Source organism: Epinephelus moara, chromosome 5 (assembly GCF_006386435.1).
Source record: "Epinephelus moara isolate mb chromosome 5, YSFRI_EMoa_1.0, whole genome shotgun sequence".
NCBI classification, from domain to species: Eukaryota; Metazoa; Chordata; class Actinopteri; order Perciformes; family Serranidae; genus Epinephelus; species Epinephelus moara.
In genome coordinates this window covers 19,405,156-19,421,535 of record NC_065510.1, presented here as the reverse complement: position 1 = coordinate 19,421,535, position 16,380 = coordinate 19,405,156, and the positions used below count along the sequence as shown (strand labels likewise).

At 40.4% G+C, this 16,380-nt stretch overlaps 1 protein-coding gene across 1 annotated transcript; it reads right to left on the bottom strand.

The window, feature by feature from the left end:
- Positions 1-6,430: 6,430 nt before the first annotated feature.
- mogs (mannosyl-oligosaccharide glucosidase) lies at positions 6,431-15,518 on the bottom strand. Its single transcript, XM_050045048.1, has 5 exons — positions 15,427-15,518; positions 12,071-12,434; positions 10,667-10,890; positions 10,316-10,509; positions 6,431-9,064 (listed from the first exon to the last, which is right to left on the bottom strand). The coding sequence occupies exons 2-5, from the start codon at positions 12,417-12,419 to the stop codon at positions 7,297-7,299; spliced, it is 2,535 nt and encodes an 844-aa protein (XP_049901005.1). The 5' UTR covers positions 12,420-12,434; positions 15,427-15,518; the 3' UTR covers positions 6,431-7,296.
- Between the last annotated feature and the right edge of the window lie 862 nt (positions 15,519-16,380).

The following is a 16,380-nucleotide window of genomic DNA, read 5'->3' as shown; positions in this document are numbered from 1 at the left end:
TTTTCTTTATACTGCATATGTAACCCCCTGGCCGTGTTATTTTCAGGTTCACTCCTGGACAAGGTGTGGGAGTTTTGCTTGCAGGTGGGTGCCTGACAGAGTTGAAGAGGCAGTGAGGAGTGACTGCCCTCTGAGAACACCGCCTGCAAGATGAAGGATAGGGTGGACAGTGTTGTCTGTATATCTTTTTATTTTGACTATTATTCCTGAGTGTGTATTAGTCTTGTAATAAAAAAAGAGCTGCTATGCAGACAACGCTAATCTAACCCAACAATACAGACAGTTGTCTCTTGCTGTATTGAACTTTCCTGACACATTACCACAAACATATTATAATTACAGCATACGATATCTACTGCACATCTGGCTATCATGGGAGAGGGGTCCCTACTCAGTTGCTCTTGCTGATGTTTATTCCATTTTTCCCTGCTTGAGAGTTTTTTGGGTGGAGTATTTCTCTATCTGCTGTGAGGGTCCAAGGACAGGCGGTGTCATACGTTGTGAAGCCCTCTGATGCGCATTGTGATTTGTGATATTGGGCTGTACAAGTAAAATTGAATTGAAAAGCATTGCCTTTTTACAAGAGACGACATTCTGCTCCAGACAAAGCTGATGCACGGGTAAGGACAAAATCTATGAGCTGTGGCATGTTGTTGATTTTGCAAAACTGTGCAGCAGTCAAGCTATCGATGCAAACTAAAGGCACATCAATGTATCGGATTACATCTAATTTGGGTTGTGTCCATGTTGGACTTTCAAGTCCAAATGAGAATGAAATGATGACCTCAAGTCTCAGCCAGATGTGACCAGATGCCGTTCAGTAGCAATGCTGGCAAAATCTCTGTTATCATTATTGTTCTGAAAAGCACATTGCAGTTCTGGTGTAAGCCGAATCAGATAAGTGGAGCACTCTCACCCGTTATTGAAAATCAGTAGCCAGTTTCTGTTCATCTATGTATTTGCAAAGGGAGTGCTAAATTTAGTGTACAGTACACCTCCACTGTTTTCTATTTTCTCAGACCCTTTAAACCCAGACTAGCTCCTGTCTCAAGATCACAAGAACTGAAGCGTTAGCCGATTCTCACGTCCACATTACTACTCGACAACATAAAAAAAACAACCATTTTGTGCTGATAATTCTCACTTCAAAATGAGATATATTTCTCTTGATGTACAGTAGCTCCTCAAAGTCTCAATGCCTTGGCAGTTTGTCAACCAACTATGCAGCCCACACGGTTTGAGAGTAAATAATAGAAGAACCTTATCCATACCAGGAAATCCACTGAGATGCAGAGGCTGCCATTTGCTGTTTGAAATAAAAAAGCACTTCAAACCTGCCATGATCTGGAGAGGTTATACAGGAAATACTGTACTGCATCTACAAGACAAATTCAGAAAACCTGAGATTTAAAAAAAAAAAAAAAAAAAAAGAAACAAAAAACTTAGGCTTCAGCTTTGCCTGCATCCACGCAGTAATGAAATGCATATAGATCATACACTACACACATTTAAATTCAGCCTCAAGTGCTGTGTTGTACTTTTGGCTAATGCCTTTTTAAGTTTGTGGATGCAAAGCAGATTTTTTTTTGGAGCAATCCTTAGAAAGCCAGGGTTGCACAAGAGCCGGAGAAATCCATCTGCCTCCCCCAAATCACATTCTGACATGTCTCACAGTCAAATCTCCCCCCAAGGCGCTAGATGAGGGAACATCTTCAATCTAAACCTGGATACAATAGGGCCTGTAAGACACCGCAAAAATGGATTGGGAGTGCTAAAACCACAGAAACCTCTGCCGGAAACACGACTTTCTATAAATACAAGATACTCGCCTCAGCTGCCAAGTTCGTTATTTTCTCTCCCTCTCTCTCTCTCTGTCATGTTGGGCTCTGCATAGTTATATATACTACATCATCATTCAAACGCCGGGCAATTGAAAGAAAAATAGCACAAATAAGAAAAATAAAAGCGGCGGAAGCGTGGTTCTTCTTTTGAAGGAACATCTCTCTCCTGCTCTTCCTCTGAGAGTGGGAGTGGGTTAGGGAAGCCCGGTACCAGGCCCCGATGCTGCTGCTGCTGTTGGTGTGGCAGGTTTCCCGTGCGATCCAAAAATACTTTCGCACTCGCCCACTTTGGTCCCCAGCCGCCTGTACTCTTTGGTTCTACAACAGGGATGGGTGAGAATCATATTCAGCTCTCCAATCGTGATTGCGGAATGCCCCAGTGTTTCTTTAACCATGCCCCCAGACTCCTCCACACACATTGCACTCGCATGGCTCCCACCTTGCCCTCTTCTCTGCTAGATCCAAGCTTGCAGCACTCAAATTCTTGGGCCTGATCCAGCTACTGTACCTGCTGTTACCTAACTGCTTGGAGAAATCCGTGAAATAGGACAGTGGATTTTCATATTTTTGCAAATATCTGATTCAAACTAAAGAATGCCTTCCAGCCCCGCAGATAGCTGATAGTTTCTTATAACATAGTGTAAAAAATGCAAATATCTAGGTTATGTGCTTTATGAGATGCAACACTCCTCTTACTCTGAGGCTCAATAGCATCCACTACACAAAATCATTATCACAGAGCATGGGACTAATTGCATGTACTTTTGACCAACAGAAGTTAACGTCTACATATTCTCGTCTCTGACTCATCTGCACCCACACTGATTTCTATTTGTTGCTCTTTCCCCCCTGTCCATTGACACCACAACACGTATGAAAAGATATGAATGTTAATAATCAGAAAGCATTGTTTCCATCACTGCTTTATCGATGCACGCACAGTCATTAGGGGGACATGCAATGCAAACAGATTCAAACAAATAGCTAACAGCAGACATGTGAGGAAACAGATGAAGAATGTTAAGAGCTTGCAGCTAACAAAAGTAACTATGGAAACGGCCAGCTCTACATTGCACTAGCTTCCACAGCTCTCTCCAGAAATAAAAACTGTTGGGCTAAGAGCGAATCAGGTAAAGACAAAAGATCCCGGGTGAACCTATTTATAGTGGGCCTTACATAACATACATAGACCTATGTTGGCTGAGGCAAGTTTGGTGCTCAACAGCGAGCTTCTGGGGGGCAAAGGCAGGGTACAGAGAGCTGGAGATGCTGGATCCTGGAGGGTATTTTACAGAAAGACATAAACAGCAATTAGGCCTGTGTGGATGATGATAGCAACTGAATTAAACAGAGGAAGGATGCCTTGCTGTTTTGATGTCAGGGAGAACAAATGCTGTTACACTGTCCTGGGAGGGCAGTGATGTCAAAGATGGAGTTCCGCGAACAACATTGACATGCAGTCAGCATAATGAAAATTAAAACATTAAACACTTCGCAGCCACGAGGCTTGAGGGATACACAAAGACAGAAAAATGGATAAATGCAAACGTCACAAGGAGCACAAGTTCACAGCCAGTTTGCCCAGAGGCCTTGTTTGTTTGTATGGGAGGCAAAAAAGTTGTCAGAGGAGCACACACACACACACACTCACATTATACTGTGGCCTCAGGACAGAACATCTGACATCTCCAGTGAGATGATATGAACATATAAGCCCACATACACGCAGAAAACCTGTGTGAGAGCCACTGTAATGCAGGAGCAGTGATCACAGAAATACAGCCTGCCACCATATCTTAAATCCAAATTGAGCCATTAGCATAATTATCCACTTATACTGCTTTAATTCTAAGTAGCTCTCCATTGTAAGTAAAATGATAGCTAAGCTGTATTCAAAAAGCCTCTTTTCCACTCACAAATGCCTTATTAATTAGCTCCCTCTAGCATAAGTTCCCAGTAATTACATTCAATACAGCAGTCAGTGCTACAAGGGGGGTATTTCCAGCAACTATTAGACAACTTTATAATTGCTCTGCAGATGTATAATGATTTCCATCATAAAAAAATATTCTATTTCAACACCGAGCTGCGGCCATTTGGACACAGCCTTCTCTCCATGTTCCCCGCACTTGCCGGCCAATTCATTGGTAGTAGGCAATCACAAAAATATTCACTATATAGAAGCTCTGATAAGGTTGGGATGATATGCAAATGAATACTCCCTGACTCATCTGTTTATTATGCAGTCACATTAGTTAGCTCTGATGCTGTTTGGCTATTATCCCATCTCACTGTGAAAAAAGGGTCTTGGGTGAGGGGGATGGATTGCGCAGTGAGTGCTTTAGTCACACAGATTGTCCGCACTCTTCAAAGAAATAAATGCATTTTCGACTGTGGTTGCATTGAGGGGATGTGGAATCCATTTCCTCTGACAGAAACAGCGAACGGCAGAGGATATGGCTCATCTTTGTCCAAATCCCTTGATACCGTGCTTTGTGTTAACAGGTCACAGGGTCAAATGATGAGCTTGTGTCTCCCACGACTGAGCCCGAAGGCAATCATTGCACATTGATACATCACACGCTAGTTTTTTGAGATCTAAACACACGATTGAGTCAACAGAACGGTTCACAATGTTGGAAAAAAATATTGCTAAAAGATGGATTTGAAACCTTTTCCAAGATGCATGCAGGCACTGTGTTTATTTCTGGTGCTGTTAATCTACACTATCTGCCGTGAATCATGAATAGAAAAACTGAGGGACATACTGTAGCTTCTTATAATTGTGCTGAAGCTACCGATCTGTGGCTTCACAGTGTATCTGCTGTTCTGCTAACTGATAGAGGCACTATTTTTAGCTATGCAACCTTAATGCACCATGCTAAGCCTTCGACTATACAACTGCACATCTAGCCCATTCAAAGGATTCACAAAAGTGTAGAGGTTGGAAACCCAGTGGTCATGCACACAGACTGAGAGCCCATATCAGTGCTCCCAGTACCTGCGTTTTATATTTGGTGTCAAAGTATTAATAAGAACATTGCCACTGTATGCCCTGGTGTGTGAATGTATGCCAGCACAAGTCAAGGAGTAAAGAGAATCTGCCATCTATGTACTCTCAATGCCTTTTGATTTTAGCTAATTAGGCACCAAGCCCTCACAGCAACTGCGCTCCATGGAAACCATGTAAAAAAGCAGATTGACGTCAGCTAGAGGCCTTCGAATGTGCCATCTGACAAAAGGAAAAGGACAGGGCTGCTGTACTTAAGGTCACAGCGTGCTGCAGCTACTGTCTGCTCTGACTGACAGACGAGTGCTGACATCAGTGCTGAACATATGAGGAGTCATTGACTGCAATCTGCATAAAAAAAAAAGACACTGCAATTTCAATACTTTACATCACATGCAAAACAGGGAGAGTTTGTGTTCATAGCTGGAGCTGGAGGCAGGTGACAATTCTGGCTACTTAGTAATATTGCAAGCAAATCAATCAAATTCCTACTGTTAAAGCTGTATATTTGGTATAAAAGTAAAACACCCTGGCTCTCCACTGTATTATCAAACATTTATTAAATATTACAACTCTTTGATCTTGAGCTTATTCATATTTTTTGGGATAATATGCACCCCTAGGCATTTTTGGAAGTATTTAAAAGATTTGAAAAATACAAGAAAAAGGAGACATGGTGGGATTTTAACAGCAACTTCTCTATTTCAAGACTTTACCTACTATCCAAGACATAAAATGTGCTCACATTTAAAACCTACCTATGCTGGCCGCTGTGCATTTACTGTACATATATATACTGTAACATGGAGAAACAAGATGTGATAATTAATTGAATTTTTTTTTTGCAGTGATGGAAATATTCAGATTCTTTAAATTAAAGCAGCAAATTTTAAAATACTATTTCAGTATAATGTTTAATGTGTTATTAGATTATTATCATTGAGGCATTAATGTGGTCATTAAATGTGGATCTTATTTCAACTACTTTACATACTGCTGGGTAATCTGTAATGATGCAGCACAGATTAGTTGGTTTATATTTTGTACTAATAATATAAACATGAAAAGTAACTAGCAACTAAAGCTGTTAAATCAATGCAATAATGTAAAAAGTGCATTATTTTCCTCTGAGATGCAGTGAAGCTGAAGTATAAAGTAGCATAAAAAGGAAGTACTCAAGTACAAGTACCTGGAAATTGTGCTTAGTATTTGAGTGAATGTACTTAGTTACATTCCACCACTGTTTTTATGTTTATTTTTGTGTTGTTCACAGCCGTCTTTCTTAGCGAGTAAGTTGTAATATTGAATTTTAAATTAAATGCAATTCTAGTCTAGCTGTAACACATTAGGTTAATTAAGGACAAGGATTTTACAGTTGTGTTTGCAAAGAAAGATTCTTTCATCCAAAGCAACTCACAAGTACTGATAGAATAATCATTAAATACAAGCGCCCTGTGCAAAGTGTCAGGGTCTGAGCTCTAACAACCAAGCTCATATTATAAGGATGGACAAGGTCATTTCCTCATTGCATTTCAAGCAGAGAACACCAATATCATCAAAAAAGTCCAGTAAGACAAAATAAATTATTTAAACCGTTTATTGTTTTTAACAAAACAAAACGTCACAGTCACTGTTGTATTCCCTGCCAGTCGAACCACAGGCTGTATACAAAATGTCTGCTTTTAAAAGCAGTGATTTTAGAAATGTTGAGCAAGACTGTATAGATTTTTTTAAGACTGTGACCAAACAATTAAATATCAAAATGAGCAATCATAAAGACAGAGAACTGAGGACATATGATGAAAGAGAAATGGCACAAAAACGGAGAATGGCCTTCATTAGGTAAGTAAGAATGCAAAACTTGCTCATTTAAGCACTTATTTTCCCAGATAGAAACAAATCTGAAGAGTTGCTCATATACCACACATACCTTACAGTGTGTAAGCATGAACTCTCCCTCAGAGATGTGGACCAGCAGTTTCCTACATATTAAATACTAAAAATACTGTAATCACGTGTCTTGAATTCCCATATTAAAATGTCGCAATGTGAAGCGATGACGTTGTGTGTGTCTGAAGCTGTGAGGGATATGAGTTTGTTAAGTGTTTCCTGAATGCATCTTAAGTATATGACTGAAGCACTAGACAGTGCTCGGCTCCACATACAGCAAAGACAGGGTAGCTGCACTTATGCTTGTTTGAAATTGCCCTTCAGAGAATACCTGTGTGACACCTGTTATTTTAATTAAAGGTTAAATGTGGAAATGTGATCATAAATGCCTGTTCTTCAGCTGGATCTGGTAATTACAGTTTGTCGAGTTTAATCAACCAGACGAGTCCTATTACTGTATCTTAACACCTAACCGTGTCGTGTGTTTCAATCCCATCCAGATGAATGAAGGCCGAAATCTTGTCTATAAAACATGAGGTGAAATCTACAGTATCACTACTGTTCAGCCATCATTAATACTGTCAGGGCTGACCAGCCAGTGAAGGGGTGGCTTCCTTGGCCCCTGCCGGTGCTGTCATTGTACTGTTCCCAGATATACCCTGTTTCAACATACTGTCTATAAACATTATCGATGATGTTAGTCCTGAGTTCCTCATAAAGAGCAGTTGCCTTCTCTTGGTATGGCCCTTCTGTGTTGCTGTAATGGTGCAGGGCTCTGACTGCCAAGTAGTTGATATTAATCCATACAGGTCCCCTCCAGTAGGGGGCATCGTGTTCTGTGTTTCGTTTCATATACATTGGATCAGACTTGGAGATTGAACGCAGGCCGTAGGGCGTCCACAGCTTATTGGTGTCTCTCATGTCACGGAGGATATGTTCTAGTTTGGGTGAGTCCGGTGTAAGGATTTGCAGTAAGAAAGGGAACAAGCTAACATAACCCAAAGCGTTAACATACTGCAGCTTGGGGGCCCGGCGGACTGAGCGCACGAGGCGTGCCACGGGGAACTGATGACGAGGTTGTCCGGGAGGCACGTACACTTTCTCCTGCTGCAAGGATACAGACTGAGTGTGGTTGCCGAAGTCACTGAAAGCACGAAGCTGATCTGACCAGTGGTGCTCGTTCAGCAGGTTGTTGTCACTGAGCACCTGGTGGGTGAGTTCATAGTCCTGGTGGGGCTCATCTAGAAGCCGGGCGATGCTTGCCATGATGCCTGAGGACAAGGCCATCCAGCAGTGTAAATCCACGTGCCGTTCATCTGCTGATGGGTGTGAGGCCCGAGGGTAGTCATCCAGCCCAGAAGTCAAGGTCTTGGGGTTGAGGAAAAGGTTGGTGTCTTTGTCACGTCCACGCCAGCGGTAAGAGTTTGGCAGGGGCCCTGTCTGTGTGGTGTTGTACCATTCAAACCAGGTTTTCAGTCTAGGGAAGAGTCGTCGGAGGAAAGGCAAGGTAGGCTGAGATGCTGGGTTCTCTGGACTTGAAGTGAGTTGTTCAATAAGTTCCTGAAGAGCTAAGAAGAGCGTAGGTGGGTTGGCATTCTCGTTACGCTGAACTACAAACTCGGCTGGGACTTTACTGCGAGCCTCGTCTCCCAGGATCTGTTCCCGGGGAATCCAGCCCTCCACATTCATCAGGTCTATCCAGTGGGCAATGGCCTCCCTTGTCACCTGGGGATCCCACTTGCTCAGCAGCAGCTGGTGAAACCCCTCATCCCAAAGGAACCCTCTGGGGAAGAAAGAGCGTGATGGGACGGCAGTGAATAAAGCTCCTTCAGGGTACAGGAGTGGGTATTCATTGTAGACCGACTGCACCACCGACTGTCCATAGAAGTAGCCCATTCCACCCAACATGTTGCTGAGAGCTGCCTGGCCAAATTTAATTTGTGCCTTGGTAAAACCTTTGCTCTCGAGCCCAAAAGTCTTCTCAAACTTTGAGTCAAACTCAGCTTTCCTCTTCTCAAGCTCCTGAGTCATGATCGAGCCCACGAGTTGGTTGGGACGGTTGTGGAAGCTCCCGGACTCGAACAGAACTTCGATCTGGAACGGCATCTGGACGGTCACCTGGTGAACCACAAAGTCACTCTCTTTCCTCGTGTCGGCGGGTTTCTGTTGGTTTTGGTGGTGGGGGGGCTTGTAGGTGTCTACAGCTATGTAATGCCTCTTCTCACCAGAGGGAGGGCTGTAGACAAACCTGCGATTCAGACTTTGCTTCACAATGTCAGTGAGCTTCTCCAAGCCGGGAGAGACGGTCTGAAGAAAGTTGTAGCTGAAAAGACAAGAATTGTATTGTTAACGGCCTCGTGTTTTCAAACGTGAGCTCAATTAGTCACACAAACCTTTAAACTACTTCATAGTTAGTCACTAACACACAAGTGATCTCAACTGCACTAGCTACGTTTGTGAAGGCTTAGCACTCCGTGTCATAACCTGTGTGTCCTGAGGGTTTCACATTGTACTGGTGAGTCAGAGGTTAAGTGACCATTCACAGTAACATCAAACGTTAAGCTCCCACTTACACCTCATCACCCATCTTCCTACAATAAATTATAATTCAAACAATTCTTATCATTTCTACCAGTGCATACTGTACCTTTTTAATTTTTGCTATGCTGGTCTTCTCTGGCCCTCATGAAAGTGTGAAATATTGGTGCTCCCTGTGGGTGTTGCTAGCAGAGAGTCCTGATCCACTCAGTGCAAAAAAATACTGAGACGACAGTTCTTTCTGAAGGTGGATAAACACCTTCTCTAATTAAACGACAGCTGTGCCGTTGCAGAAAAAGGCAGGAAAGGGGTCTGCTTTTCTTTGGCTTTTCAAATGTTACATATATCCTGTTATAATTAACGTCAGAACGCTCAGGAAACTTTCAGAATTAAGAAATTCCTCCAGTGTGTTTTTGGATTAACAAATTGATGAAACAAAAGCTGAAAGTCCTGCTTTTGCTTCCATCTAGTGGCTGGATTTCTTTTTTAACCCTAGTAGTAATGAAGGGTCACACTGCAGTACAATATGACATTTCTACTGAGCATCATCAAAAGACCGTACAATTGATGCTGGGAGTCTGGAGAGCTCAAACAGACATCCAGATTCCAGGGTCACTCGAATAGTGCTTTTCTTCAACATAAGATTCGGTGACTCATCAGACTTTACATCACCACATGCGTTTTTTTAATGCGTGGATCTTTTATTCATATGCAGTTTAAACTGTTCACTATTCAGCACTGCTATATGACAACGTCATCTCACCTTTCTATGGAGATTTATCGACACATAGATTTTCCTCACTGATTGATAATTGAACTACTTGGATAGACAGCGAAACAGAACTATATTCTGTTCACTTAAAAGAACATTTAGTTGACCAAATGTTGCAGGTAATTCTTCAGTGTCAGTTTTCTATGGTGCATGTTAATACCACTAATACAGCTCTGGCAGTCATTCTACAGTATGTTCTTTATAGCTGCCTGATCCGAGATCACTCTTAAAACTGACCATTCCCTCCTGTATTAATGCACTTACCTTGCATATTTAGCACTGGACAATTCGCCGGTGACTGGCTTTCGAAAGGTGATCTTAAAGTTGCCGAGCTCCTCTGAGAAACCAGTGATGGATGCGAGGCGGTTTCTATCTTCGACGTGGGCCTCCAGTGAGCCCTGGGTGTCTGCTGCAGCGTATAACATCAGGGAGATGACTGGTGCTTGGGGGGCCGAGCTCTGTTGGGTAAAGACAAGAAAAGAATACAATTATCAAAACTTAAAACAGGAATCATTAAACACAAGTGATATATGTATCTGCTTGGTAAACTTCAAATAAATGGTAAAATATATTTGGATAAAGTGGGAATATCAAGAATAAACAGTCAGTACTCACATGCTGTTTAGCGGTGATCCTCCAGGTCCAGTCTCCTCCGTGATCCCCTCCCATCCTCTTGACAAACTCTGTGGTTAGCGTGAAATCATTGTCTCGGATTTCCTGCACGCCAAAGGTGATCCCATCATGCATCAGCCAGCCGTAGCCGTGCAAACGATCCCCTTGCTCACATGTATGCCTCAGGTTTATATCCATGTCCGTAAACTGACGCATCCACATCATGCCTGTTGAGATATGACAATAAAAGTAAATACATTTGGTTGTATGGCAGAGACAATGCACAAATATATCATTTGGAAAATAACTAGTCACCAGTTTCACATAAAAGGTAAGTCCCAAAACTCACTGGCTACATGCGCAACGTTACCCGCCAACTGGGTTTTGAGAACAGCAGTGCTTAATTAACTGTTGTTACTCAATATTGGAAAATGTAGTGCACTTTGTGCTGTCAACTAATAAACAATATTGGTCGTCCAAATTGGCTGACAGGGTAAACAGTCCTAGGAACTGTGGCCAAAATTTACTTGAATTTGACAAGTGCCTGGGCTTGTTTCCCACCATTTCCCTGATCGAGTGCAATTAAACATTGAGGATTTGATTAATGCAATGAGGCAAATATTTTGTGAAAGCAAACAATTAAATATTAAAGGGAAAAGCCACCCTAAAACAGATTCTAATGACTCGAGACATGAATTTAGTGTGGTTTTGACAGTAAAGAGGGCATCTAAAAAACAGAAAACTGTCTATGTATGTACAACTTTGTCATTGTTATGTTTTCATCATACTAACATAATGATAGTATGATACCCTTAACATCCATTTTCGCCTTTAATTTCTCCTCAAGTAGCTTCTTGATTGGAAAAACTTCGTATATCACAGTATGACAGCATATTTTATATGTTGTATCACATTGTTCCAGTTCATTAAAGCGATATGATGCATACACTGAGTGAAATATTCAAACTACAGACATTGTGTTTTTTAAAGCTGCACCATTCCATAAAGTGAAAATGCTGTAGATTTATTATGATTAATTTTATACACATTTCCAAAAAAATTAGCCTGATGTATTTAGTATCTTTAGAAACTGTAGGATCTCTGCTAGAATTTAAAAAAAGCTCAGTGTATTGCACAGACTCAGTGGGATTTAAGAGGTTCAAAATATTTTAATCTTTTAAACTCATTAGTGTTTATCTGAGTGAACAATGCTCCTAAACTTGCTTTGTCACCATAGCTAACAAATCCAAAATATGAATACAATCTATCATATACTGTCTACTGTTATATTTGGCCCATAAGAAAGAGAATGAATGAATCTGATCTGTAACTCAGTTCATGAGAAAGTTACTATCCACCAAAAATATACTCAGTAGCTCCAGCTTGACTCTGAATGTGTCACCCTACCTGTCACCATCGACCTGGGACTCCTGGTTTTCATGCCAAAGTAGACCTGAGGCCTGTACGAGCCCCAGAACCTCTCAGAGGAAACCTTGGCACTGCTGCTATTGGCATCCAGGACAGGAGGTGACGGGTGCAGGGTCACCACCCGTTTGGCCAGGCTGGAGCGCATGTAGAGGGCATAAAAGAACCAGATCAAGCTGAATATGCAGAGGCCAATGGAGATGTTGATGAAGACTTTGCCAATGTCGACTTTCTTTTTCTTCTCTTTGCGGTGGAATGCAGGGGGCTTCTCGTCTTTCCTTGGAAGGGGAGCAGCTTCACCGGTCACCACCCTCTTCCTCTGCCTGCCCATCCTGCCCTGCTGAAGCTGGAGGTGACAGAGAGGAAGATATTTTGATATAATGCTCTTATTCTGTGTGAAGCAGTGTGAAGGGAAACTGAAAGGTATCTGAAGGCCTGTTTAAAACGGTGCCTTTTTATACTGTTTCATAAATGTGCTCTGGTTCCGTGCATGTATCTAAAAATAAAACACAAATACACAAAAAGTGTACACCAACATAAAGCCACAGCTCATCTAAATCTTGTAACTACAGTACAGGATTCAATAATTATTTCACTTTAAATATCCGAGAAGTGTGCAGTAACATTAACGGAATTCAGTTTAGGTATTGAACTGAACTGCAAACTTTAGTTAACCTTTCAAAAAAAACCATTTTGATCAGATGTTTTTAATTTGTTTTTATTATATATATTTGTCACTTGCTCAGTCGAAATTTACGCTTTGTCACCAGATTATTAGGTATACCTAACTAAAACTATTGCAACTAATGCAAAGGACCACCAAAAAAATTCAATTTAAATTAATCTTATGATTGTTTTTTGTTTAAATTATTTAGCGAAGCATTCATTTATCTTTTCTGGAGGCTGAGAGCTGGGTTTTTTCAGTCTACAAACAAACATATTAGACTACCAGGTGGATCAGATATCAGAAACACCAAAATATGAACTACAGCCTCCAAACTGACCACAAACCCAAACTGACATTACAGCCTCCATAAATGTAGGTTTCATTGCAGGGCAGCTGTATTAGACTGCATTAGTTTTAGCTAGGTAGTATGCACTAACAAACTGGTAATTGAGAGTACGTCGTCTCTGATGTTCCTCCTATTTCAGATTATATAAAAACCTCCTAACCAGACTAAAGTCTAAGGACAGACAAAAAACCCTTTTAGGTAAATTTGTGATTTGTGCTTTTGGCCTATAAAAAGAAAAAAATATATACATCAATAAAACTGACTTGAAACTGACATGACGCTCTAGTGTGCTGGCTTGGTTGACTCTTCCTCTATAAATAAGATCTTGAGCTCAATGAGACTACCTGATTAAATCAAAATTCATTAGTACACAAAATTCTAGCTAATTTGCAAGCAAAGACAAAGTGGGACCAGGGTGCAGGCCACACAGCTCTAACAAAAAGGCAGAGATCCAACAAACACCAGGCATATAGGCATCGTATGTTTTACACCTTTTCTGTTTCCACTGTAAAGTAGTTACACACAGTCTCCAGTATATTTAGCTGCACTAAGCTACAACTAATGCATTATGATAAAACATTTCTGCAGTAAATCCTACCTTCATTAAGGTTATAATGTTTAGAGAGACGTTGTTTCAACTTAATGGTCATTTTGGAGGATGTAGCTTATGTGGTGCTATTCAAGTGCATTGCAATGTATTGAGAGTACATTTCAATATTTTGTCCACCATCACTGACATAATCTGAGTGGAAAGAATATGTAAGAAACACCTCCCAGTATAACTGAATCAAGCACGAGGTAGAATTTATTTCGTATTGGTGCATTAGATAGGATTTGTTACAGTGGTCGAAAAAGTACTCTGATCTTAAGTGGCAATATTACAATATGTAGATACTATATTACAAGTGAAAGTGCTGCATTCAATATCTCACTCTAATAAAAGCACATAAGCATTAGCGTCAAGATATGCTTAAAGTACCAAAAGTAAAAGTAGAACTCACTATGCAAAAGGGCCCATTTGAGAACAACATATGAATGAATGAAGGATTGATTTTATTACTGTGTCATGCAAATAGTTACACCCAGCTCGCATGGGCTTACAAGGCACCAGTCCAAAGTACATATTTTCAGACATCATTAGGAAGAATGGGAAATGGAGCTAAGACACAAAAGCATACTCTACTACTCTACTCTACCGAGTTCATGATCACTCACAAAGACATTTACAGTGTAGCACTGAGAAATCAAAATAAGTATAATTAAACAATCTATCCTGCCTTGTTACAAAATTGGCAATCTTAAACACATCACAGTTAAACAACTATACTATCTTTTGGTAATCCAAGCACCAGAAAATGTCAGGGTTTAGAGAGGCCATGTCATGAAACATCAGCTCTCTCAAGTCATCATAGTTTGTACAGTATAAAAGAAAATGAAACTCACTTTCCACCTCAGCCAAATATATATTACTGGTTTATTATTATTGATGCATTAATGTCTACATTACTTAAATGTAGCAGCCGGTGATGGTGGGGCTTCTTCTAACTACTTCCTGTACTGCTGGGTAGCTCAATCCTTCATAATACATCATAATTTATCACCTAAACGGTTTCATATTTTTTATTCAACATATATCTGGACAGTAACTAGTTACTAATGCTGTCCAATAAATGTTGTGTAGTAAATGGTACAATGTTTGCTCCCAAACTGTATTAGGGTACAAGTATAAAGTGCAATAAAATGGAAGTACTCAAGTTAAGTGACTGTTACAGGCACATCAAAAATCTTAGGTACAGTTAGTTTCATCTAACCACTGATGCAAACCTTACGTACATAGACACACAAAGGAGAGTAGTTTTCGTCAACCAAAGCAGCGGAAAACACAAACATGGCCGCAATTATAACATCACAGACAAATTAAAAAGCTTATTCATGATTCCGGTTGTGAGTCTTGAAGTAGCCTCCTGTAACACTCGTTAAGTTTACGTCATCTCAGGCTAAACAAGCGCACTAGCTAGGTTAACCCTTCAAGGTGTATGAGGGCAGAAATGTGTTATTACGGCGCCGAATATTTTACAATTAAACTCAGCTTTTAAGCAAAGTGTCTCCAATCACCGACACCTGTTCTACCAGAGCACATTCAGTATGTAACTCGCCACTCCGCCCCGGCAGGTTGCACGCTACTCGCTAGTTATGCTAACGTCAGTTTTAGCGAAACCGACCGGCTGACGCGATAAAATGTGGCTGTAATTAATTAGTAGCTAATAAAATACGGGGCTAAACTACAGTTCTAGCTTAATGTTCATTGAGCAAATGGCTACCGACCTGTCAAAAATACCACGGTTTCAGCTGCTCATTATCCGTTGCTAGCTTTACTAGCCACTTCCTGGTTAGTAGCCGTTACCACTGACGTGGACTCCGCTGCCTGCGTGTGACGTCATCAGTTACCTTGGCGCGTGCTGAGATTTTTAACAAGACACTGTAGAAATACTCTGTTATAATTCAAAGTCCTGCGTTTAAAATGTTTCAAAAGTAAAAGTATTAACATCAAACTATATTTATAAGTGCCAAAAATAAAAATAATCATAATGCAGAATGGCTAATTTCAGAATACAATATTATTGGATTGTAATTACTGAGGTATTAATGTACTCCATCTTTGGAGAACCACATCTAAATTATTTTATATTTTTGTATGTAGCGTTATTACTTTACATGCTTCTTGTTGGCCTGTAATTCCCCCTGGGGACCAATAAAGCCTAACTGATATGATATTGTAATTTATTTATTGATTATATTTTGTATTGTTGATCTGAATGCGTAAAGTAGCCTAACTAGATAGTAACTTAAACTGTCAGATAAATGTAATATAGTAAAAAGTACAATATTTGCTTCTGAGATGAGTGGAGTACAAGTATCAAGTAGCAGAAAATAAAAATAATTAAGTAAAAGTACCAAAAAGTAGTACTTAAGTACAGTACTTGAGTAAATGCACCTTAGTTTAGTTTAGTTAATATAAAAATGCCAGAATTAGCCAAAAGGCTATCTTTCATCTATAGTCCCTTGGCCTAGATGTTACACAAGGCTACCTAGAATACAACAAAGCACAAACAAACAAAACAAAATGACACAAAAAGAAAAAGAAAACAGGGCATACAGTTTAACAGACATCTTTGAACACATCAACAAGAAATGATTTTTTAGTCACCAGAATGTAATGACCATCAAATATGTGATTCAGTGCTAAAACTTGAGGCACAATTGATGCAGTATAAAAGG

What these genes read in the sequence shown, in the direction of transcription:
- mogs (XM_050045048.1), bottom strand. Translation starts at nt 12,419, where the DNA reads ATGGGCAGGCAGAGGAAGAGGGTGGTGACCGGTGAAGCTGCTCCCCTT. An exon ending in TCCCAGGTCGATGGTGACAG is followed by an intron (nt 10,891 to 12,070) that starts GTAGGGTGACAC and finishes ATATCTCAACAG; the next exon opens with GCATGATGTGGATGCGTCAG. An exon ending in GGATCACCGCTAAACAGCAT is followed by an intron (nt 10,510 to 10,666) that starts GTGAGTACTGAC and finishes TTTACCCAACAG; the next exon opens with AGCTCGGCCCCCCAAGCACC.